The sequence below is a fragment of the Lissotriton helveticus genome, chromosome 6 (genome assembly GCF_964261635.1).
Source record: "Lissotriton helveticus chromosome 6, aLisHel1.1, whole genome shotgun sequence".
In the NCBI taxonomy this organism is placed as follows: Eukaryota; Metazoa; Chordata; class Amphibia; order Caudata; family Salamandridae; genus Lissotriton; species Lissotriton helveticus.
In genome coordinates, this window is record NC_136067.1 from 1,068,433,324 (window position 1) to 1,068,459,623 (window position 26,300).

The window sequence follows — 26,300 nt, forward strand, 5'->3', positions numbered from 1 at the left end:
TGCTGATTCAGATTTTGCTGGTTTATGTACTCTGGGCACTTTTCCACTTCTGATCATTGCTTAAGTACAAGTGCTCCCTGTGTAAATTATAATTCTGATTGGTTCTCCATGAATAGCAAATTTGATTTACTGGTAAGTCCCTGTAAAGTGCACTTGGTTTGCCAGGGCCTGGAAGTCAAATGCGGTTAGAAGGCCTGCAGGACTTGTGCCAACCACATGAATAGCACTGTAACCTTGTCTCAGGCCTGTGAGTGCAGTTTTAAACTGCCATGCCAACCTGGCAAGTGCACCCACTTGCCAGGCCCTAACCTTCCTTTTTACTACATGTAAGTCACTCCTAAGGTACGCCCTCGGTACCACCATGGGCAGGGTGCAGTGTATGTGAAAGGTAGGACATCTACTGGTGTGTTTTACATGTCCTGATGGTGAAATACTGTTTTCCAATATTGCAGGGACTAACTCTCCCCTAGGCTGTCATTGGAGCTGCCTTATATCATTTTACAAGTGTAACTTTCAATTCGGGACAGCTAGAGATTTGGAGTTTGGGTTCTCTGAGCTCAGAATTTGAAAACACTTCTTTTAGTAAAGATGGTTTTTAAATTGTGTGTTTGAGAATACCACTTTACGAAAGAAGGCATTTTCTTGTTTAACCATCTTGTGCCTCTGCCTGCCTTTGGAATCAACATCCAATTTAGACTAGACTGACAGGTGCCTGTTTGTGCATTCACTCTAGACAGTCACACAAAAGACATTGAGGTGTGCCCTCCATATCCTTATGGCCCATCACCATTCTGATGGGCCTTCCTGTGCTAGAGTGGTGGGAGGAGTTGTCCTGACACCTGAATAGGGCTGTACCTGGCCTCTCACTGTGCTGTCTCCAGCCCCCTGGAGTGTGTCTAGAGCCAAGACTAGGTAGGGCAAGCACTCCAAAGACAGTCCTTTGATGAATACCTACTTCATATGCAAAAAGGTGAATAAGAATTGGACCTAAAACCTCAGACTTTGTGAATACTTCTGGATTAGGAAGAGACTCTCCCAAACAGAAGACCTGAAGAGTTGAGAAGAGGAGTAATGCCACTTTGCTGTGTGTTGTTTTGCTGGGTTGGCCTGTCAGCTTCTTCTCCTTTGGATCTTGCTTGTGAAGTTTCTCCAAGGGCTCTTGTGGGTGTGCCTCCTGTTTAGAAGTCTCAGGGCCATCAAATACTTCACCTGCAGCATCCCCGAGCTCCATTGCTGGGAGTTCTGACCAGCCAAGTGGTGTCAATTTCAGTTCTGGGCTCTTGGAGGTCATTCCTGCTGCAAAAAGCTGCAAAATAAGTAAACAACGATGCATTGCCCTTCAAGTGCCTGTTTTTTGAATGCAGCACAACTGTGTGGGAAACACTTCCACACACAGCAGCCGTGCAGGCAAAAAATAATCGACGCAACGTCTGCCTGCAGCCGATCACAACGCCACAGCCTGAGTTCAACACAACCATGTCACGGAAGTCTGAGACCCCGCGGCAGATTCTGGCGCAGGTCCTGCTGTGCGGCTGAAAGAATAGACGGATCATGGGACCGCGGCTGAATAAATCAATGCAGACCTGTTTGCAGCCGCTGCCACGACCTCCAGCCTCAGGAATCGAAGCATCGCTGGGTCTTCCGATGCATTCTCTACTCTGCTGCTGTTTTTCATTGTGGATTTTGAACCACAAAGGTACTTTGTGTAAAATCACTGCATTTATAGAGTTATATGAACAGAATTGCTTGAAAACTGTTACAAAGTCTTATTTTGAGTTATGTATGTTAATTGTTTATCATATTCGTTTTGTTTGGGTTTAGATAAACATACTTTATTTTCTAAACTGGTGTGGTGCCCATTTGTAGTGTTTTCACTGTGATACTGTGTGGGTTATGTACACTTTACACATTGCCTCTGATATAGATCTGATTGCTCGTGCCAAGCTACCAAGAGGGTACAGTATCCACTCATTCCTTAATAACTTGTGTTGGACCTGGCCCTTGCTACAGGGTCACCCCAAACCTTTTGCATGCACTCCTTCTGATTTCTGAACCCATTTCTGCTTGCTTTTCGGACACTGTGGTGTTTATCATTGCTAACTAGTACTAACGTGCTTGTGCTCTCACCTTTAACTATATTAACATTATAGGCTTACACTCAAGTGGCACATTTATAAGTCCCTAGTAAAGTGGTAGTACATGCACTTGGCTTTTGAGTAAAAATGCTACTAGTGAGCCTGCAGTACTTATTGTGTCACCCACTTAAGTAGCCTTTTAAACAAGTCTCAGACCTGCCATTGCAGCCGATGTGTGCAGTTTTCAACTGCAATTTCAACCTGGTAAACTAAACCTTTTGTCAGGCCCAAACGTTTTTTTTAATACATATGTCACCCTAGGGCAGATGCTAATTAGCCCATAGGGCATAGTGCATTGTGTTTAAAAATGTGGACATTAATGTTGTACATGTCCTACTAATGAAAAATGTACAAATTTGTTTTTTAGGAATTTGAGGCCTACCTCTCCAAAGGATAATATTGGGTTACCTTATTACATTTAATAAGTGAAAACCTTTGAATGGGAAGAGGTGAGAATGCAATGCTTGGCATATGAGGAATTGTAATTTATTGTAATTTAGAATCCTATTTTAATGGTACAGTCACAAATAAGAAAAAGCCACTTTTAGAAAGTTGCCATTTTCTTGACCTAACCATTTGGTGCCCGCACCCTGTTTCCTGGGTCACATTACGAGGTGTAGTTGGCAGTTAGCCTTTGTGTATTCCTTCTAGACCACCACACATTAGAGAGCCTGGTGTGAAATGATGGGTCATCCTGACTTGATGAGGGCGGAAGAGAGGCCACCTGTCACACTTGCACTTCAAAGACTATAACGCATCACACACACAAAAGAATTAACACTAGCCTAATTTGGATGCAGACAGACAGGGACCAGGGTAGGGAGGCAGGAAATTCCAGGCACTTCTGTAGAGAGAACTCCAGAAGCTTCTTTCAATTCAAAGTGGGCACCAGATTCTGAGACCCACTCTTCAGTTCACTTCTGGACCTGTGGAAAGGGCTCTCAGAGGATTCCTATGCTATCTGTAGCCTTCTGTGCTTCAAATGACTTCCCTGCTGCACCAAGTGGACTGCCCTGCTTCCTGAAGCCTGCCTTCTTCTTCCATCAGTGGACTGGCCTACTGCTTCAGGCTTGCTTTTCTGCTTGCACCCAGGATTACCAGAGCAACTTCAAAGGCTAGTTGCCTGGCTTCCTGATCAGAGCCTTATGGACAGGAAAGGCTCCAACTATCTTGAATCTGCACCTGGAACCAGCCTGAGTGAGTCCTGATGCTCCAATTTCTGTAGCAGCCTATCTTAAAGTGCCACCAAATCCAGCGCAATGCACTGCAAAGCAACACCCTGCAGACAGTGCACCAAGTACATTAGATACAATCCTCAGTGGGCCAAACTTGGTCCTGTGCCAGGCCTACACTCCACCGTGGTTTTCCTGGACTTGTGGCTCAATTCGGTCCTGCGTGACCAGAAACCCTCAGTTGGGACTTTGCGCCTTTTGGTCCTACTTTTATCTAAATCTTTAAAATTGCATTTCTACATTTCTGCTGATTGGATTTTTGTCATTTTGGTAACATTTTATATATTGCATTTTAACCTGTTTTTCTAAAATGGTGTGGGATTTTTTTTGTGGGGTGTTTTTACTTTATTACTGTTTGTGTGCTGCATAAATACTTAAAACATTTTCTTTAAGCTTTGGTGCCAAGCTACCAGGTTAATTTAGTGTATTTTGTGTTTCACCATGACAAGGATTGTGGCTGTTAGTTGAGAAGGGCTCACTCCACCCTCTGATAGTTTCTCATAAGTTGTGTTTTAAATATCCAACATATGCTAATGAAAGAGAGCCTTTTGTTCATTCGGAAATACATAGAGATCATCTCTATATATTTCTTGACAATTGATGTATATAAAATGGCAATGTAAAGAAAAAAAAGATTTTTAACAGGTTTCAGGATGAGACAGGGCAAAACATTTTAGATTTTCAGCCTTATTCATCAACGGGCCGTTTTGCGAGCCCCTAATAGCGATTCATAGCGAATCGCTATTAAGGACTCGCAAAACGGTATTCATGTAGGAATTGCTAAATAAATAGCGATTCCTACACATTTCTTATTTGCGAGTAGCAAATTGCTAATCGCAAATAAGGAATAACTCCCCATTCATTCCTATGGGCCAAAAGGCCCATAGGAATGAATGGGGAGTATTCCTTATTTGCGATTAGCAATTAGCTAATCGCAAATAAGATAGCGATTTAAAGGGTGCCAGGGGTGTCCAAAGGACACCCTGTAGCACCCCTTAAATGCAAATTGAAACAGGTGTTGCGCACACACATGTCCAAAGGACATGTGTGTGTGCAACATGCAACTTAGAAAAATGCTTTTAAAAGCATTTTTCTACGTTTTTGCTATTTACCGAGAGGTCTGACCTCTCGGTAAATTGCGGCCCAAAATTGCATATTCGCAATTTTAAAATGCTTCATGAATTGCATTTAAGGAATCTCAAATAGAGATTCCTTAAATTCAATTCTTCGCAAATGTGCGAATTCTTAAATAGCGAATTTTGCATTTGGGATGATGAATCCCAAATGCAAAAATTGCACTCGCAAAAGGCAAGATTCTGAGAATCTTGCCCTTTGCGAGTGCAATTTAGCTTGATGAATCAGACGGTTTGGTTGTAATTTAGAGAGCATCAGGTGGCGATGAGCGAGATTTGCTTGAGTGGGTGGTTCAGACGGTGAAAACATTTCCAAATTATTGTAATATGGGAGTGATATTGTTGGAATAATAACATGTAGATGAATCTGGTGCTGCTTTGTGATTATTGGCTTCTACATATCACTATAAGTAATTTCAGAGTGAGATAATTCAATTTCACATAGTGATACACGTAAGTAATTGAAAGATTCAAGAATGATTGTGTGGATTATAGGAGATTGCACTATAGCTTTATAGCCCACTGTTGATTGCTATATCAGTAGTTAAAGGTCCTGAAATCGAGTTTAATGCCCGAGCCACAGTTCGAAGTTAGTTAGTTAGTGGTGTGCAGGTCTCTAAATTAAAATGGGAGAAACAATAAAGGCAAACAATGGAATGTTGGAGCTCTGGGCTTATACTAGCAATTCGAAGCACCGGAGCTACTCAATTGTTTTCACTGGAGCACTCAACATTCCAATGATCTAATTAAGTTGAAGCTAGTCTCAATGCCAATGCTGTGGGTGAGTTGGATGAGTGAGTGAAAGTGGTGGCCAAAGAAAATAAGTACTGGCTATATCTCTCACCTTTGCTACCGGCTGCTGACCTACAGGCTTTGCCAATGTTTTTTTGCCACTGATCAGGAATGTGCATGCATGGTGTCTCATGTAATGGAGATAAAAAAAACTAAATAAATAAAGCTCCATTACAAGATGGCTGCGAGCACATATACAGTGACAGCTGTGCAATGGAGTTTAAGTTTAAAACATCTTAAGAACCTCCATACGAGATGGTTTTCTTGCACGCACATTTATATATGGAGACAATCTTGTAATTGAATTTTAAAAAAAGGAACTCTATTACAACATGGCCACCATGCAGGTGTGCGCATGACAATGGCAACCTTTAAAATATTCCAAGTGTCCGTGGCTGACGAGGGACTGGATTTATAAGAACTCTTCTAATGCATGTATTTTTGTATGCATGTTTAATGTATGTGTGAATCGGTAGGAGTGAATTAGTAACATGAGGTCTCCGACATATGGCTACACCTGCCTATAGGCAAGACATGAAAACGAAACCTAAGCCTGGGTTGTGTATTTTGAAATACACTAGAGTAAACGAGGATAGTAAAGCTACCAACCAGAAAGAGTTCAGCCTCTTAGGTATTAGCAGTGTTAATAGCATCAACAAAGTCTCATCCTTTTGTCTGAGAGATATATTCAGAATATGGAATAGCAAGACATGTTGCCTAGATTTATATTGGAAAGAAGAGGAGAGGTGCTTTTATGCAAAAGTGTTAATCTGTAGTGGATAATATTTTGTTGTATGGGTAAATATATGGGTAAATATATGAGAGAAGAAGAGGCAAGGTGTGTGTGTTATGGAGACAGGTAAGATAAGATGTAAAGTCATATACCATTAAAACAGAAGATCTGTGCAAATCAACGTTGGAAGTAAGGGTTGGACTATTCTCACTGCCTGTTGTATATACATGTGGTGTTTAAGGTCAAGCCTTACATCTGTTGGGATATTCTAGGCAGCCTGCTTTTTTAAGTCAAGTGTGTCAGACGTGAAACTATATAAAGACAAGAGGAAAGTGTTAGTGGCGGTTTGGAAAGACTAAGGGAACTGCAGATGAAATTAGACACATTAAGCAAGTACTGGTGGCTGGACCAAATAATATCACATACTTTCAATGGATTTCACTAAAATAAAATTAAGTTGTGTAGATAACGGACAGTCACATTGAGCTGCAGTTAGTCACAGCCAACACACATACTGCTTTTGTTTTGGGAGGACCTTCCAAGAACAAAAAAATAGCTTTTGGGTTATCGCCAGTTTGCTCCACGTTCCAATTGGCTCTGCTCCACGTGTTCGGAGACATTAAGAAATGTGGATATATAATTGGGTTTTGCATTTTTTTCAGGGCCAAATTATTCATCTTGTAGTTCTGGAGAATGATTGCAAACTATTGAGAAATAAATAGTTTACACTTTAGAGGAGGAAGGTGGAATGTACTAAATACAGGTGGCATTTTTGAGACATATAGTTTCAAAGGTCAGCATCATCCCAACGAGGTCTTTGGGTCAGGCTATTGCTGAATGTCCTCATCCCAAAGACAAGGAATAATTAACGCTGTTAGGTGTGTTATCTGATTAATATGCAATGTTTGTTATACATTGTGCAAATAGGAAGGAGCCACTCAGAGGATTGTTGAACAAAAAGGTGCAGTTTCGCTGGGCACATGAGCAGCCTAGCGTTTTCGTCTTGGTGAGGCAAGATATTGTGAAGGCATCCATCTTGAGAGGATTTGACACAAAAGAATAGGGCTCTCTGTAGATACCAATGGGTGTGGTTTGAGTGCTGTGTTATCTAAAAATGTTGATAGAATGAATTGAAAGTACGTTCGAAGATGCAGGAGTACAGGTTGTGCCTGCATCCCTCGCTAGGGAATTACAATGCCACATTTTTATAATGATTACAAGTGGAAAATTTAAATGGTTTAAATTGAAGAAGGATATAGTGAGAATTAACGTTTAGTGGAAGGAAGGGGTGCATTTTAAGGGATCAAAGCTAGGTGGATTCTGAAAGAATGGAAGTGATGCTGCTGACACACACCTATCTAAGTGCTGGCAATAAATGTTTCTGGGGGTGACCTGCTGACCTGCTGCTGCATTGCCGTATTGCCGAGTTTCTTTCCCTTTGGAGACCCTGGGACCCTGCTGTGGCTGCGCTGGGCGTCCCTTCTGCTGCCGTGCACTCTGCTTCTGTGGTGCGGCCGCCGAGAGGAGAGGACGCCGTGACCATTAGGAACTACATTTACCTGCAGTCCCTGCGGCCGGAAGCCGCCCACGGGACATTCGCGCCAGGAGGCGCATAAAATCAAGCCCCACTCCCCGCGTCGCGGGAGTGCACGGGGCAGCGCCGGGCTAAGCCCGGGCAAAGGGCAGGCCCTCTGTGGCCCTCAGAGGCCAGAAGAGGCTGGGCTGGGCCACCTCCCTATCTGTGACGTATCTACATTAAGGATGTCTCCCACTAAGGACAAACCGTCTATGGCAGTGGGCGGTAAACGAGGTACGCTTGACAATTTTGTTACCCGGCCCATTTCAGTAACTGACAGGGAAATTGCACTTTCTGAGCGGCGATCTGAGAGACGCCGCTCTGTTGAATTAATTAAAAACAAGCGATCATCCCTGGGACGTATGCAGCACGCTGCCTCACCCCCTCCTGCCACAATTCACGAGAGCAAGGGATATGACGTGTCCCTTAATGACAGCATTCCATTACTGTTTCAAGATATAACCTCCCCACTGGCGAATCCCGTCGGAATTAGTATATGCGCAGAACCTTTAAATTGTTCTGCTACTCCTTTCGTTCCGGCAGAGAAAGTAGGGAATCAGTTAGTCACAATATCAACTGTACATGCAACTAGAGACACAAATGGCGCCTCACTGGAAGTTAACTCCCCCTCTCAATTGGGCCCCGTAACACCGGATAGGCAACTTTTCTCACCACCACTAATGCGCAATAGGAAGTCAAGGGCAGTTTTGACCACTAAGGCAGCCTCTATTGGGACTTTTAAACACACGCGAGGCAAAAGAAAGGCCTGTAATCCCCCAAAAGGTAGTAGGCAAAACGCCAAACAGCCCAAAACCACAAAACTCACACCGGAGCCATCAGAGCAGAGGGCGGAAATCGTTAAAGATAGAACAAACAAGGCCACGGTTGAGGTAATAGATCTTGAGAAGGGTCCACACGAGGGAGGGGGTCTCAAGATACTGGACTTTGTTACACTCTTAGATGCGTTTAGTACATTATATAACACCAGTTATGGTTAAGTTGAACCAAATAGAAGCCAGGTTAAGTTTAATGGACAAGAGATTATCGGAAGGCACGGGACAAACAAAAGCAAAAACAAACATACAAGGTGTTGATATAACCCGCACATTGGATGGGACCACATCTAGAGGAAATGACCTGGTAGACTTATTGATAACCCCCATGACCCCAATCACTGTATCAAATATTGGCCCTGTCAATCACACGACAAACATTCCATTGAGGCAGGGCACACAGGATGGCCCCGTGACTGTGGCTGGGAATCCAGGCTCACGGGCATATCAAGCAAAAAGGGAGTTTTCTCTTAATCTCCCACCAGAGGCTTGCCCTTACACAGTTGTATTGGCAAATGTACCGAAAATTAAGGAAGCTCGTGCTGAAGATTGGAATGCCCTTAAAAACAAAGTATTACATTTCCTTTCTGCCAAAACTGTGTTGGGGAACACCTGTGTAAACACATTAAAATGGTGCGCAGAGTGCCATGGGTGGGTACTTCAAGCAAAACGATGGAGGGGGATTGCGTGGTGGTGAATTTTGGCTGCCCAAGGTTGGTCGTTGATATTTTAAAGCAGGCGGGCTCGGGCAGAATTCAACATGATTTTGTTAACGTTTTATCTTTGGGATTCTTTTATAACCCATCAAATACAGGAATAGGGGTGAGCAGACAAGTAAACTCCTGATACCCCCATTGCTCAGTGGAATTAGGCTAAGTAATCGATATCAGGCACTTAGCTCACTGGATAGCAATGATTGACTGCCCACTAGGAAGCTTACGGGGCAGGAAAATAGAGGGAACAAAACGGTGAACGATCAAGTAGAGTGGAATGGTAGGGCAAAAAAGTTAACTGCACCCGCTGTTATAGGGAATAATGATAACCAACACATAGGAAGGGCAGTCAGCTCCTTCACAAGTGCTCAGATACCAGCAGATAGAGTAGTACTAGTGGAGGGGGTTTGTATGCAGAATGAAACCAGTACAGAGGTTTTGAGTAAGGATCATGGTGTGGTTAAAATAATTTCATGGAATATAGCGGGAATAGCAGCTAAATTTAACAATCATGAATGGCGCACACACATTAGCCAATATCAAGTCATTATCTTGCAAGAGACGTGGGCCCTGGATAATTGCCCATTCCACATGCAGGGATATAAGTGTTTTTTCGAACCGGCGCAAGAAACCAGATCGGGGAGAGCCAAGGGTGGCTTATCAATTTATGTGAATCTGAGCTTGGAGTGTAGTTGGTCAAAAGTGGGCCGGACTGCATGTGATTTACAGGTAGTACAGTTTAGGGAGAGAGGACTAACTATGAGAATTTTTAATGTTTACAATAGAGTCAGTGATAGCAGGAGTCACTCAGTTCTTTTAGAATTGGCAACAAGACTGGGTGAAGTAAATATAGATAAGAAGGGGGTTACACCCAGTATTATTATAGCAGGTGATTTTAATTGTCATCTTTGTCAAGCGCTGGTTAGCACTGATGAAACATGGTCATCTTGCCCAGTAACAACCGGACCCCACTTTGAACACTCAGAAGCGGGCCTAACCCTCAGTAGGATTATAGATAAGCATGACCTTGTGCACACTATTAGTATGATGGCTAGGGAAGAAAATGGTACCTTACCACCCACATTCAAAGGAAGAGGGTGCCAGTTATGTATTGATTTTATATTGGTGTCAAGGGCACTTAAAAATCGAATAATCACTGTAGGAATTACAAGGAGCATATTCAGTGACCACAACCCTTTAGAACTTAATCTGCAGTGTGAGGAAGCGTTTGGGGGTCGCAGTAAACATACTGGGAATATGGAGAAGGTTACTGATCAGGGACGTCGGCTCAGGTGGGTCAATTTAGATGAGGCACCTTTTTACAAGTTATTGATGGAGGTAGGCAGAGCCAGCATAGAGGGCTGTTTAGACATGGGAATAGAGGGACAATTGTTGCTGAATACATTTGGACAATTAACTGACATAGTGGACGGGTTATTGAAAATTAAGGCCCCATTGAGTACCAAATCAGCACCTAGATGGTTCGATAGTAATTGTTCTCGAGCCTTAAGGGAACTCAAATTTAACCTTAAAAAAAGACCTAGGGATTACCTGGAAATAGTAGGGAGCAGACAGGCTTATAAAAAGGAAGTAAAAAGAAGGAAAGAGGCATTAAAGGTGGAGGCCTGGCGGATCTTAGAGAAGCCGCAGAGAGTAAGGACATGTCAGAGTTCTGGAGGGTAATTAATAACCCGTGTTTTAATGAGACTGCTGTCAAGAACATAGGGTCTAACATCCTACCGGAACAATGGATTGAACACTTTAAGGGCCTATACAACCAAGAGGCTGCAATGGAGGGGGATGATGTAGGTAGTACACTTTATCATGTACCAATAGAATTCACCCTTAAAGAGATTAAAGAGGGAATTGAGAGATTGTCAAAAAATAAAGCCCCAGGTCCAGACGGGCTCCCACCTGATTTATTTTTGAGCTGTACGGACCTTTGGGCACCAATAATGACACGGGTCATTAATGCTGCGGTTAAGTCGGGTCTCCCACGATCATGGTCGACCGCCACTATAGTTCCCATTTTTAAAAAAGAAAATAGGGACAACCCGAAATGCTACTGGCCTATCTCCCTGATAGACGTGTCAGCTAAACTATTAGGGAGGGGGATTCTTAATCGCCTAACTGAGTGGGCGGAGGTAAACAATATAATCTCCAACACCCAGTACGGGTTCAGGTCAGGAGGGTCTACGGGTGATCAATGTTTGAATCTTTATATGTTAACAGCCAAATACACTAAAGTAAGTAATGAGAACATGTATTTGGGCTTTATGGATCTGGCGGCCGCATTTGACCATGTAATCTGGAAAAAAGTATGGGCCATGATGCTGAGTATGGGTATTGAGGTGGGCCTGGTTAATATCTTAAGGGAGCTCCATACTGACACCTCGGCAAAAGTACGTTATAACATGGAGGGGGGTCTGACTGATTTGTTCCCCTGTAGGAGCGGGGTTATGCAGGGGTGCATTCTTGCCCCCTTCCTATTCTCACTCTATATTTTTGGGTTAGAACAGCACTTGTTAAACCTGAAGACTGATTGCCCCAGAGCTGGTGCACGATTCATCCCAGTACTGCTATACGCGGACGACGCGGTTTTGCTCGCCCATACCCCGAGGAGTGTTCAACTCCTAATAGATGGGTTGTCAGCTTCATGGGAGAATTGGATCTGTCTGTAAATCTGGTCAAATCATTTGTCATGGTAGCAGGGCATAAACCATGGGTAAATCCTGCGTTCATGATTGGAAATCATAAGATCAAAACGGTGAAGTCATTCTCATACCTAGGCATATTGTTCGATGAAGCCTTAAAATTTAATAGTCTGGTGGAAGACCAGTGTTCCAAAATGTTATCTACAAATGCAGCCATTGCAGGTTACGGCAGGAGGGTGGGTAGATGCCCTCGCAGGCGGTCGCTCCCTCCACGCTGCTCTGCCGCTCGCTCGCCTGCCTGCCTGCTGACTCAGCTGCTGCCTGGCCGCTCCCTTGATTGCCGAGACCTCCGCTCACCTCCCCCACGCCGCTGCCCTCCGCATCTTCCTCGGGCTCGCCTTCTGCCCGCAGCTTGCCGCCTCTGCCCCCGCTCCTCACCGGCCCCGCTGCCCCGGTCACCTCCGTGCTTGCCGCCGCCGCTGACCCGGAGCTCCGCCTCCCCTCCTCTCCCATTGGTCCTCCCGCCTCCCGGCCGACCCTCCCTCACGGATCCTACTTATGACGCCCCCTCAGTGACCGCGCAGCGGACGCGCGCAGCGGGAGCACCAATTGAGCGCCGAAGGTGCGCCAAAGGTAAGCCCGTCTGCGCCCGTCCGCGCCTGGACCGCGCCCAGCGCTAGGACCCCTGGCCCCCGCAGACCCCAGCCCACCCGCCGGACCTACGACACCACCGAACTCTACGCACTCAACGCCGGAAGAACACCGGGATGCTACCAAGCCACCCAGAGACGCACCCACGGACCCTTCTGCTGCAACTCCTGCAAGTTCACCGGCATCCAGAACTCCACTACACCAGCACCGACCAAGACCAAGACGAGCAACAGCCACAGCCACCTGAAATGCATCTTGCTCAACACCCGCTCCGTCCACAGACACGCCATCGAGATTTGGAACCTGCTCGACTCCACAGCCCCAGACGTCGCCTTCTTCACGGAAACCTGGATGAACGCCTCTTCAGCGCCCGACATCGCCATCGCCATCCCAGACGGCTACAAGATCCTCCGAAGGGACCGCATCAACAACACAGGAGGAGGCATCGCCATCATCCACAGAAACACCATCCGCATCACGACCAACACCGACGACACCCTCGCACCCGCCGAGCACCTTCACTTCCAGGTCCACATCAACCCCAAGACCACCCTCAGAGGCACCCTCATCTACAGACCCCCGGGACCACGCACACAATTCAGCGAGGACATCGCCGACTTCATCACCCCGCACGCCCTTCCCTCCGCTGACTACATCCTCCTCGGGGACCTCAACTTCCACCTGGAGAACACCAACGACCGCAACACCACCACCCTGCTGGACAACCTCGCAAACCTGGGACTCAAGCAGCTGGTGACCACCCCCACCCACTACGCCGGACACACACTCGACCCCGTCTTCTCATCCAGCAAGGACATCGCCTTCAGCCACGCCACCGGACTCCACTGGACGGACCACAGCTGCGTCCACTTCAGCTTCAGAAGGACCACGATCCACCACCACCAGCAACAGGTTGCACGCAGAAGCTGGAACAAGATCACAGCCGACCAACTCGCGACCTCCCTGAGCATGAACTCCCCCACCAGCACACCGAACCCAAGCCAGGCGGCCACCAACCTCACCAAGTGGATCAGCAACTGCGCAGACGACCTCGCCCCCCTGAGGACCCCGCCTAGCAGACCCGGCAGCAAGAAAGCCCCATGGTTCACCGACGAACTCAAGAACTCCAAGAAGAACTGCCGAGCCCTCGAGAGAACCTGGCGCAGAGACCCAACTCCGGACAACATGGCGGCCCTCAAGCTCGCCACCCGAAAGCACCACCAACTCATCCGCGCCACCAAGAAAACCGCATTCAAGGAACGACTGGACAACAACGCACACAACAGCAAGGAACTCTTCAACATCGTCAAAGAGCTCTCCAACCCCAACGCCGGAAACAACGACATCACCCCTTCGCAAGACCTCTGCAACTCCCTCGCCTCCTACTTCCACAACAAGATCGCGGACATACACAACAGCTTCAGCACTCAACCGACGCACGCCACGACCGAACCCCCGCCCCCCACCACCACCCTCCGCGCCTGGACTCCGATCAACACCGAAGACACCATCCGCACGATGAACTCCATCCACTCCGGATCTCCGACTGACCCCTGCCCTCACCACGTCTTCAACAAGGCCGACTCTGTCATCGCACCCCACCTGCGGGACATCATCAACACCTCCTTCAACACCGCTACCTTCCCGGAGAGCTGGAAGCAAGCCGAACTCAGCGCCCTACTCAAGAAGCCATCAGCCGACCCCACCGACCTCAAGAACTACCGCCCCATCTCGCTGCTCCCGTTTCCGGCTAAAGTCATCGAGAAGACCGTCAACAAGCAGCTGGCCGCCTTCCTCGAGACGAACGGATCCCTCGACCCCTCTGGCTTCCGGGCAAACCACAGCACCGAGACCGCCCTGATCGCAGCCACCGATGACATCCGTGCCCTGCTCGACAACGGAGAAACAGCGGCCCTCATCCTCCTAGAGCTCTCCGCGGCCTTCGACACTGTCTGCCACCGTACCCTAGTACAGCGCCTCAGCAACGTCGGAGTCCAGGAGAAGGCACTGGAGTGGATCACCTCCTTCCTTGCCGGAAGGACACAGAGAGTCCGCCTCCCTCCGTTCAGATCGGAAGCCACCGAAGTCATCTGCGGCGTCCCTCAGGGCTCCTCGCTCAGTCCAACCCTCTTCAACGTCTACATGGGCCCCCTCGCAGACATCGCACGCCAGCACAACCTCAACATCATCTCCTACGCCGACGACACCCAGCTGATCCTCTCCCTCACCAACGACCCCGCCACCGCCAGAGACAACCTACACGAAGGGATGAAAGAGGTGGCCGAATGGATGAAGAACAGCCGCCAGAAACTGAACTCGGACAAAACGGAAGTCCTCATCCTGGGATCCTCACCCTCCGCCTGGGACGACTCCTGGTGGCCCCCCGCCCTGGGCAGCGCACCCCAACCAACAGACCATGCACGCAACCTGGGCTTCATCCTGGACTCCTCCCTCTCCATGACCAGACAAGTCAACGCCGTCTCCTCGTCGTGTTTCAACATCCTGCGCATGCTACGCAAGATCTTCCGGTGGATCCCCACCGAGACCAGGAAGACGGTCACCCAGGCCCTTGTCACCAGCCGTCTGGACTACGGCAACTCCCTCTACGCCGGAACCACCGCCAAGCTCCAGAAGAGACTTCAGCGGATCCAGAACGCCTCAGCACGTCTCATCCTGGACATCCCCCGTCGCAGCCACATCTCCGGACACCTGAGAGACCTGCACTGGCTCCCGGTCAACAAGAGAATCACCTTCCGACTCCTCACCCACGCACACAAAGCCCTACACAACCAAGGCCCGGGATACCTCAACAGCCGCCTCAACTTCTACGCTCCCAAACGCCAGCTTCGATCAAACGACTTGCATTCGGCACCGACCGAGAAGCCACGGGAAAGACGAGTCCTCATCTGGACTAACGTCGGAAAGCCACATTGTTGGCACCCCACGTGTACGGCCTCTGCTGCCTACACGGTAACTTTTTAACTCCTTATCCGTCTCCCCTGATGAGCACATCAAGCGCCATCCCTTGCGGTTGAAAAACAATAAACTTTGTAATTATTCTCCATTACAAAATTCTTCCGGACCCCCGAAGAGACCTCCACGACATTTCACTGCGTGGCTTCCTTACAATCAGGCATGTCTTGTTCATTACGAATGTCCTGATGATGATCCCATGTATCTAATTGAGCAATAGGGATCGAAACGTCGACACCCATGAGTGGGTTCATATTTACAATATTGACCAATAAGATTGTTTATATTCCACTCCAGGCGATACTGTTATTGATTTTTTACCTATCAACAGTGCCCTGTCTTTGCTCTCGCTCTATGCCTGATAGACACCGCTTTCACCCTTATTCTATTTTTCTTTTTCCTTCTTTTATATACGGCACAGGCTTGTGTCTTGTGATTACGTTTGTATTGTTGGATTGAACATTGCTTCTTTATAAAATAAACTCCTCTCCCGGCTGGGTTTGGAAATTTTATAACGTATAGTTTTCCATTGTGTTTCTATACAGTATTGTGTTTTTGATTCTGAAATAAGCTAAGGACCTTCTGTTCACTATAACGCTGTTATACCCATGGTACTTAGCTATCTGTTGGGTCCCCCTTGTTTCTTAAAAAAGCTTCGATCAAACGGCCACGCCCTCGCCGCCGTCCCCCGCATCCGAAGAGCCACACAAGGAGGACGGTCCTTCTCCTACCTCGCCGCCAAGACATGGAACTCCCTCCCGACCCACCTCCGCCTGACCCAGGACCACCTCGCCTTCAGGAAGCAACTCAAGACCTGGCTGTTCGAGCAGTAGCGGACCCCCCCCTCCCTAGCGCCTTGAGACCCTTTGGGTGAGTAGTGCGCTATATAAATGCTGTGATTGATTGATTGATTGATAGATGGTGCCCTGAGCAAATAATGAACTTGTACAGCTCCATGTGTTGTTCAAAACTCACGTACGGGGCTGAAGTATGGGGTTTTGTTAATGTATGCAAATTACAAACGGAAGAAAATAGGCACTTGAAGTCAATTCTTAAAATCCCCCTAAGTGTACCAGCATCAATAGCTCACAGAGAATTGGGAATGCAATATTTGGAAGATTTGATGGAGACCAATACTGGCTTGGATAAAAATATGGTGCAATCCTGATGCCACCTTGAGTAGAGAAATCCTAAATGACTGCCTTAAAAAAGACAAATGTATGATAATATCATGGCTCAGTTATGTAAAGGAAAATTTGGACACACTGGGGTATAGCCTGCTCTTTAGTAATCCAGGAATAATTGTTCCTTCGCATAAGCTGCTTATAAAGAAGGCTTTTATAGATTTTAGAATAAAGCTTAGAGCTGAGACAGAAGACGCTAAAATCACGGTAAGAGCAGACAATTTAATAGTAACTACGGATGGTATGGAACCTTACTTGCGTCTCATGCACAATGCCCAGGAGAGGTATTTTATAAGTCGTTTTAGGCTGAATTTATTACCGTTTTTATTAGCATCCCCTATGGGTTTTAACACATCAATTGAGCAGAAGGGAGCCTGCGGCTGCGACAATAGGTCTCCGCAGGACTCCCTTCATTTTGTACTTTTATGTCCTATTTATTCGATGCCAAGGCGGAAATTTTTATTCAGTGTCATTAAACGTGCTAAGATTAGACATGCAAAGACAGCTTTACTATTTCTGCAACAGGCCAATGACCCCTGGGTGTTATGTTGTGTAATCAACTTTATTAAAATTGCAGTGAGATTAAGGAGGTCCCTAGGGGATGAGTAAAAATTCCTGTGATTAGCCCTATATATTGTGTATAGTACCGCACTATGATTAGTTTTTTTTATATACTATGTATTGGATTGTATAATGTAAACTGTTTTATGAATCGTATTACAAGTTGGGTTCATTATTGATTTAATTGTTTTTTAATTGTATATAATCTGTGCTTTTATGATGGTTTTTTACCATCGAAGAAAGAACCCTTGACTGACTGAAATGTTTCTGTTAACTACAATGAGTGTGCTTCATTATTACAACACAAATCCAGGAATTATATACTTGGGTTACAGACATTAAGGAAAGTGTTGAATGGCTGCTCTTTGTGGTATAGGTTTGCAGGTGGTGGCATAGATTGTAGGTTGAGATGTTGGTTACGGTGATTTAGATGTAAGGGTTGGTTGGGTATTTAGTTGCAAGCTGGTGGAGTAGGTGATAATGTGGGTTCCGCTGGTACAGTTGGTGTAGCGTAAAGGTGGTGCAGGGTGCATTTTGTTCATAAGGTTCAGATGGTGTAGGTGATGTGGTGGGTGGATGTGGTGATGAGAGGAATTATATATATAATATATAGATGACCTAGGCTGTAGGTGTGGTTCGAAGGAAGGTAAGGTGGGTGTAAATTAGAATTGCATGATGCTGTGGGGCTGTAACATGAAGTGGCTTAATAAAATGGTTTATACAATCATGACATGTTCTCTTTTTTAATACAGCATTTCAAACGGAAGGAAAACTTTATCTAATATTAGACTTTTTACGAGGAGGAGACCTCTTCACTCGACTCTCCAAAGAGGTAAGTGATGAAAACTGTTCAGTGGATAAATGCCTAACACTGTTAAAAGTTAGCTTCATCATGGCAATCATATTAATAATTTTGGAAATTAATACATTAGGAAAAAACCTGAACACAAGTTTGTGCCAGTTGCGAACCAAAATCCACTTTCTAAAAATTAAGCAATGGATTATTAGACAAATAGTACTTTCACAAGCATAATCAAGCCTACCAGAATATATGTCATTCAGTGTGCCTGGATTTGGAGCATTAAATTAACATAATATAGAAAAGTAATATCAGTCTAATGTGACCAAGTAGTACTAAGGTGTAGGTGATGTTGAACCTCATTGTCCACCTTTGCCTCTTGGCCTTGTGGAAACAGAAAAACAAAACAATTCATTATTAGAGTCAGCTGTTGAGATTTTCTGTGGCTAGAGTTTAGACTTCCAAGCTGGGGAACCGGGTTCGAGACTCGGCAGGGACACTCAACATCCTGTGATTCTGGGTAAATCACTTAATCTCCCTTGCCTAACAAAATGAAAGTGTTCTTCTAAAACGCAACTGGTGCTCATGTAAAGCGCTCTGATACATTTAGGTTAAGTATGCACTCAAGTCTCCAAGCATCACTCCCTCTCAACCAATGTCACATTTGACTGAGACCCTCCCACCCGCCACTGAACTGTGACCCCGTCTCCTTCACCATACAATGTCTTAGACTCTGCCCTTTATGACCCTTTGACACTGTTTCAAATGTTCGAATTTTCCACTGTTCATTGACCCCAGTGGTTGGGACCCTTGTGTTTGGGAAACATTGCAGTTATGTGTGCAACGGGAGGGGAAACTTAATTTCCTAAAACATTAAGAAGGAGAAAAATCTCCAAAAGGAGGAAAACTTCAAAAGCACATTACAGCTTTTTCCACCAAGGACATTTTGAATTGGGTCCAATTGTCTGATACTTGATTACAGCATTGGCTGGTCTTTTAATAATTCACAGTTTGCTGGTCACATTGAAGTTCCATCATGCAGTCTGAATCTGAACAGGTAGCAATGATAATCCATCTTCTCTTCTCCAAAAAACACTATTTATTTTGTTTTATGGGTGTTGAGGAGAGAAACTTTAATTTTAACTATTTATTGTGTATTTGGACCTTCAGAAACACAGGCACGATGACACCCACATTTGCTTGAGTTTAATCATTATTCATTTCTGCTTTCACCAGTTCTATGAAGACACGCTTCTTTAAATAGACCTCCAATCTTCCCACCATCAGCCTTATCTTCCCATTTACACACAATCCCAAACCACAATCTCCATGCAACCCATTACGTGCATTTTCATGTTTTCCAACAGCTCCCCCCCCTCCCGATTCCTATATGTGCCCCCCCCCCTCCCCCAATAGGCCATCCCCATGATGGCAAATTGATCTCCTATCATCATTTAAATCATAGCAATAAAAATATTTTTTAAAAACAAAATGAACTCATGTTATTCACTCCATCAACTCACCCATGCTAATCAATCCACTTACTTAACCCTAGCCAAAGACATTAGAACGTCCAAAAAATACCCCTTTCTGCCTCAACCTTCCACTTCACCCAGAGAAACAAAATCTAAATTTTTAAGAATCATTTTTGCTGCAGTTTGCGTTGTCTTGCCTCTGGTGCCCTAACTGTAATATGGGTTCCACGCAATAATTATGACACTAGTGCAGACTACTGCAAACTACCTCCAGACTAACCAAGACTACTTTAGTCAATCCACGCACACTTCAAAAAATGAAAGAAATTATCATTCTCTTCCTTATTATTTATTCTTTACCAACCCTGTCTCGCTTCTTACCCCAAGATACTTTACTCCACACTTGATAATCTACCTCCATTCCCTACATGTATACAATCCTGTCTGCAGTCTCTTTTCAGACGCTTCACTTTTGGAATGATATGTTGTAACGCAGTAGATTCTCTTCTTTTTGCCTGCCCTAATTTCAATGCCCTTATCCATGCTTTGGACATTTAATGTACGTCTTTAAAACTATGATCCCGAGAGCACTCTCATGTAGCCATCTCGGCAATCCAATAAACTCACAATGCTGCAACATTAAAACAAACATGCTTGTCCTTTAAGGTAGGTGGAGGAAGCTCAGTTGTGAAATGTTATCCAAATTTATGTCATTGCATCCTACACCAGAACTCGACTGCAGTATATGGATCAAATAAACACAAGCCCATTTCTGAGAGGTTGTGGACGGCCAGGAGCCCTTTCTATTTATGGTGGCGGGTTGTGTGCATATCCAAACCTTCTGCTCCGAGATATGACGGGCAAAGGTGGAGGCCTGTGGGAGGAAATAAGCTTTAGATCAGCTTTGGTGGCACCGGGCGTCCAAGGAGGACAGACATTACCCGAATACATGCCATTGTGGGGCAATGTTGCTGGTGCGTAGTCCATTAAAGAGGCATAATCATCTTTGGGGTGCCCCGAATCAGCCAAAAGTGACAGGCTAAGTCAGAAATATGGACTTGTGCCCTGCCACCAGATGAGACTATCTGCAAAGAAAGGGGGTGCCCGAAGAAGTTTAATAAAATATGGGGGTGCCTCATTTATGAGAAATGTCGCATCGCTGCGTGAAAGCAGCGATGCATCACTTGTCAGTGCGTACTCCTTGAGACATACCCGATGCGTCATATTTAATGTATGGCGCATCATGTCGCAAGGAGTTACAGATACGTCAGTATTTCTGACGTATGTGTAAGTGCAAAAGTGACGCATTGCTGGAGTGTATCTTAAAATTGACGCAACTCAAGCAATGAGTCCTTCTCCTGACTTGGGGTGTCTTTCATAGATTCACATGCTTGAATATTCCCCGTCGTCGAAGTGGGAGTCCCACGGTAAATAACATAGCAATGCAGCCATAACACAGGCCTATATATATAGAGAAAGTAAAAACCATAGAGTTTTTCCTAGATAGACAACATATCACTACTATGATATGTCTTCGTCATTATGTTTTGGTCCAAATTCCGGCCAATCAGGCGCCAGCACCCTCTTAGAATGTTCTCCCCAGAGGCTCAGGTCCTCAGATTTTCTACCGCACGTCATGTGAAGGGAGTCTCCCTGAGCTCTGCTCAGTTTTTTCTTCTCAAATCTCTCAGGAACCTAGTTTTGGAATGTCTACCACCAAGAAGTCCCTTTTCAGGCCTTGTGGTAGCTGTGGAGAGCAGAGACTTCATTCTGAAGACCCTCATAAAAAATGTATTTATTGTCTGTATCCTGAACATCAAGTCAAGGATTGCAAGATATGTACGACCTTCTCACAGAAGACCTTGAAGGATAGGTAAGGCTGTCTCCTTCTGTGGCTACAGAAGTTGAAGACTTCAGAGAACCCTGTCTCTGATGTGGAGAGTGTGTCTTCCATCAAAACTTCTTCATCTCTGAAGAGAAACAGTGGACATCAGAAGACATCTAAGCCTAAAGTGGTGAAAAAACATCACAAAGACCAGCCTTCTACTTTAAGAGGGGTGAGTTCTCCCCCTCAGAATCTTACTACTCCTGTTACGCCCTCGAGATCTGACTCTCAGGCATCTAAGACTCTGTCTACTCAGTTTTTACCTCAGAAACTGCTATCCTTGTCGACGATTCCATCATCTCTTCCCCCGTTGACGAGAGCGGCCGTAGTTGAGTCTACGTCGACGACATCAGCCCTGAGCATAAACAAAATTCTAGGGGATACGTAGCACTTTTGAGAGGGCTAGAACATCTTTTAGCACATGTAGAAATGTCATTGCCATAAAATGATATGTGTGCCTATTAATATCAACGTATCTGAGGAAGAGTAGTAAGGAAATGGAACTGGAACTGGGACACAGCTGAAGTCCCCCATAACTAGGCACTATGCGACATTCATTAGGGAAATGGCGGCAAATGGAAAATCTATAAATGAACAAAAATTACTGAGGTAATGGTCAGGCTTGTGACACAACACCATGAGTACACCGTAGAACTCTCGTATTTTTCCCTCCATACCCCTTTTAACCAAATAGACAAACACTGCTGAAGTGTTGCCTGTGAAATTTAGGGACCAGAACAAATTCCCCATAGAGGAGCTTGTTCTAGTATCAATAATAGAATTATCAAAAAATACAATACAGAGACATACAAAGAATAAAAACAAGCATACCAAGGCAGCAGGTATACTTGCTGTGTTAAGCACAGATAGCATAGAAAATTCACTGTAACGCATGCAATGAGCTGTGACACACAACACGATGCCATGCATTTCATGTATAGTGAGCCTGTGACCCAAAACCCAGCATGCTGGCCTACTTAATTTATCAAGCTTAAGATCGATCAGCATACCATCCACGCAGAACAGAGCAAGCAATGCACAATAAGCCAAAGAAAACATAAAACACACAATGGCACAAAGGCCACAAAAGGAAAACACAATATTAGTTACTGAAAGGACTATATTTTTTTCTCATGCATATCATGCATCATGCGGTGTCAGTGCACACGTAATCTGTCCAGCACAAAGCTGCATCAATACTCACCGTAACACACAGATACAAAATATTTCCCATTGCACTGAAACGAAACAAATCAAAACACACACAAAAGAAACAACAACACAGAGAATATTGGACAAAAAGCAACCACTTAGTAAAAATACCTTTCACAAATACTTACCGTAAAACCTATGCTTGGAGCACATTCACACCAGTTCACTGTTCACTTTCCATTCTGAAAACCCTGTCTGCTGTCTTAGATAAGAACCTGTTCTAACCTCTTCAACCATCAGCCATGAATATAAAACATTTAGCAGCATTGAAAATCACATGACAATCTGGTAATGGCATTTAATGCAGCATCAAAAAGGGAAAAGATATACATTTACGTTCACTTCATTCACTTGTCATGAGCCAGGAATTTCCATATTTGCGTAAAAATGTTATTCTTGTTACTAAAATACCAAATATTTCTGCATAGTTATCTGTCGCTGTGTAAATGAGCCCTCTTATAACCAATGCCATTTCTTAACTTTAAACAAAAGGGTGCCATATTCTCACCTCCAGAACATACTAAATACTCCAGTGCACACTAGCAGACATTTGCACACTCAGCGGGTGGGGCACTGGACCCACTGCAATGGTGCCCCATGGGCAAACTGCATACAAATACTGTTACACACATATAGACATTACACACATATATACCTTCCCACCAGGCCGCTCCTATGAGCAACACAATCAATATTTTTACTTGCCCTCGCATCATCAGTACTCTCCACTGGTATCCACTAGCAAAGACACTAATCAGTATGCCAATCAGGGACCCCCCAACTCAATTATTATTGAAATAGAAAAAATGTTATACTAGGACATTGTCCAACATTGAAACAAAAATCAACACCAAAAATGGACACAACAGGCAACCAATTAATCTCTTTTTACTGTTTGCCATTAAACTGCACACAAATTAATCACTTACTGAATACCATCCAAACAATAGCAGTAACACTCACTAACATATTGAGTAAATTAATTTTTCTCAAAACAATCCTTATTTTCTCAGGCTGGGCCATGTTAAAGTGCAATGTTCTATGTCCAAACGAAATGACCTGTTGAAAGTTATTCATAATTTTGTTCCTCATTCTAAATCACATGTGTTCTGAACAACTGCATTATACTTCAGACTAAACCCTCATAATTATGCAGACTCGCTGTTGCTGGCTCCAGCTGTGTATCTCTGCTTTCTGTGCCAGGAGCAGAGTCTCCTAGCCCCCCCCCATAATCTTCTGCCTGCACTCCTCTCTCGCTCTGTTGGTGCTTCTGCGAACCCATTGGAATGTGGTCATCACACAAGATCACATCTACTGTGCTGTGTTACCAGCATCTATATTTTCATTGTACATAATCTTCCCAGCTCTGCCCACACTCTCTCCCCTTCACTTAACCCTTCCAGAACCTAATAATATTCCCACACTGTTATTCTAAATTGTGGGCTGAAACACATTCATTCGACAAGTCATGTTTAAAACTAACTAAATAACTGCATTTCACTTTCACCGTCTGCTAAGAATTCTGGGCTGCTAGCCAGCCTTCCGCCTCCCCTGGCATTCACCACCAAGGTCAAATCTGCCTCGCGCTCGGGTCTGGCGCTGACAAAGCCAATAAGTCCTTCCTAACTCTTTGTAACATTCAATAATTTAACACTATTTCGGCAAATACATTTCTCATTCTATTTTTTTTTGTTTTTCACTTTACACTCTTCCCACATGCTATTAATATACATTCTAATTACTGGTAATCAAATCCCTTTTACTCCATCTTCTACTGTTCACAAATTGAGGGAATGGAAGAAACCAAATTCTTTTCCCATAGAGCACAGCCCTGCATGCACTTTTAAACTACACGAAAAACACACTGATAGTCAGGCACATCCATCTCAGATAGCTCACAAGGACCAGACAATCTAACTTATGCAACAAGACGCACTCACTTCATGCAAACAAACATTTACACAAACAAAAGGCGGCTCACAGACTGCTCTCAACCCAAACCAATTATAACAAAATAAAACATGTTACATGAAATACATACCCCATCCTCTTAATCACTGCTCACATTGGCTCACTGAGCCACTAAAATCAACTTTAAGTGTACACATTTTGTCTTCTTTTAAAACTAAAATTTCCTCTTTCTGCCACAACCTTAGGAATCAAACATGATCTGACAGCAAGCAGTGCCTAGCAAACAATCTCTCTTGCAAGTGATCTATCTTAACTGCATCAGAAATATTAAACAAAATCAAGAGTCTTCTACAGGAGCGGGTTGGCTCTTGGCCAATCTGACATCAGTTAAACTGCAGCAACACCTAAAACATTGCAACCTAGTGAAACACGGTATCTTGCACACTCAATCAAACACCACCAAACTCACTCAATCAGATACCGCCAAAGAACCCACACATCTCCTGGCACAAAAGAACCAAACAACTATCTCCACACAACCACACACGCACACGCACTTCCTATGCATTGAGTCCCTGCCAAACACGTGTTACCATAATGGGACAAGGCCCGTCGACCAAGTCCTGGGGAACCTGGACCCTACCGCAGACCGAACAGTACACTAACTGTTCTGAAGCTGGAGGACACATCCGCCACCCGGGTGGCACTGCAGACCATTGAGCACTTTACCCCGGAAGATCTGGGACTCTTCCCTCAAACCACTCACACTAGGGGTTTGGGTCCTTTCCCAGTATTTAACCGTGGTGAGCCACACTCCAGTCTCAGTACTACCCGGTCGGATGCTCTAAAACAGACATCCACCCAATACCCTCATCACCAACAGTCTGTCAGAGCGCCACTAGCACTCTGAGTTCCCCGGAGCACACTAGCCCCAGGAGCACACCGGCTCCTCCAATCACCAGAGACACACCGGTCTCAGAGACACACCGGTCTCATGGAGCATCCCAGCTCCCTCAATCAACAGTCGGACCACTCACCTTCTGCTCGCAGAACCGACCTCCACCGTTCTCCACTGCCGGCTGCTGGGACCAACACGGTCAGCTCCAAGGTTCCGCCTTCTGGACTCCGGCGTAGGATCATGGACCGGGACCTCTCGATCAGCAGGGTGGGGCAGCGCTGCGAGAACCAAGCTCGGCATCAAAGTGGGTACCCAGACCCACCGTGCCGACCAGGGGGTCTCCGGCCTTCTGCTACCCACTTACGGGTGAGAAAGGTCCTAATCGCGGAGTCCCTGTTCGGGCGCCATCTGATAAGCGTGGCTCAAATCCACCTGAGCGACTTACCTCACTCATCTATCATTCTCATATAATAAGCCAGCCAGGCAGTGGAGAAGAATAAACAAGTAATTTTATTAGGCCACAAACTCCCATATGAGAGGGCCCTGTCTGACCTCACTCTCTAAGAGTGTGGTGAGAGGACTGACTCACATCATCACAGTAACACATTATAATACAAAAAGGCAGAGTAAAACACGCCCATACTGGAAAAGTACTGGACCCCGGAGAGGATAAACAATGGCCTCATACAAGAGGCATCTGCACCTGGAATTGCAACATTCTCTCTTCTGACTCCAAGGACACGGAGCCAGGCCTTAGCATCTCCAGCACATGAGAACAGAGTGATAAGGGGTTTCGCTAGTAGTTTCAGTCACAGTGAGCTGAGAGACAAAACTGCTGACATGTGGAATATTCCTATTCCTACGGGAGGGGGATGAGCAAGTGCAACTCGCACAGAAAGAGAAATGCTTCAAAAAATGGTGGCACACAGGCCAAGCTAAGAAGACTGAAA

General features: G+C 45.3%; 1 protein-coding gene across 2 annotated transcripts in view; it reads left to right on the forward strand.

Moving 5' to 3' along the window:
* LOC144763264 (ribosomal protein S6 kinase alpha-2) overlaps positions 1–26,300 on the forward strand; it is a 1,818,960-nt gene that overhangs the window by 884,340 nt on the left and 908,320 nt on the right. For both annotated transcript variants that reach the window (XM_078648717.1, XM_078648718.1), the window contains exon 5: positions 17,923–18,002. In XM_078648717.1, the coding sequence (XP_078504843.1) occupies positions 17,923–18,002 (80 nt within the window). The remainder of the gene's footprint in view (positions 1–17,922; positions 18,003–26,300) is intronic.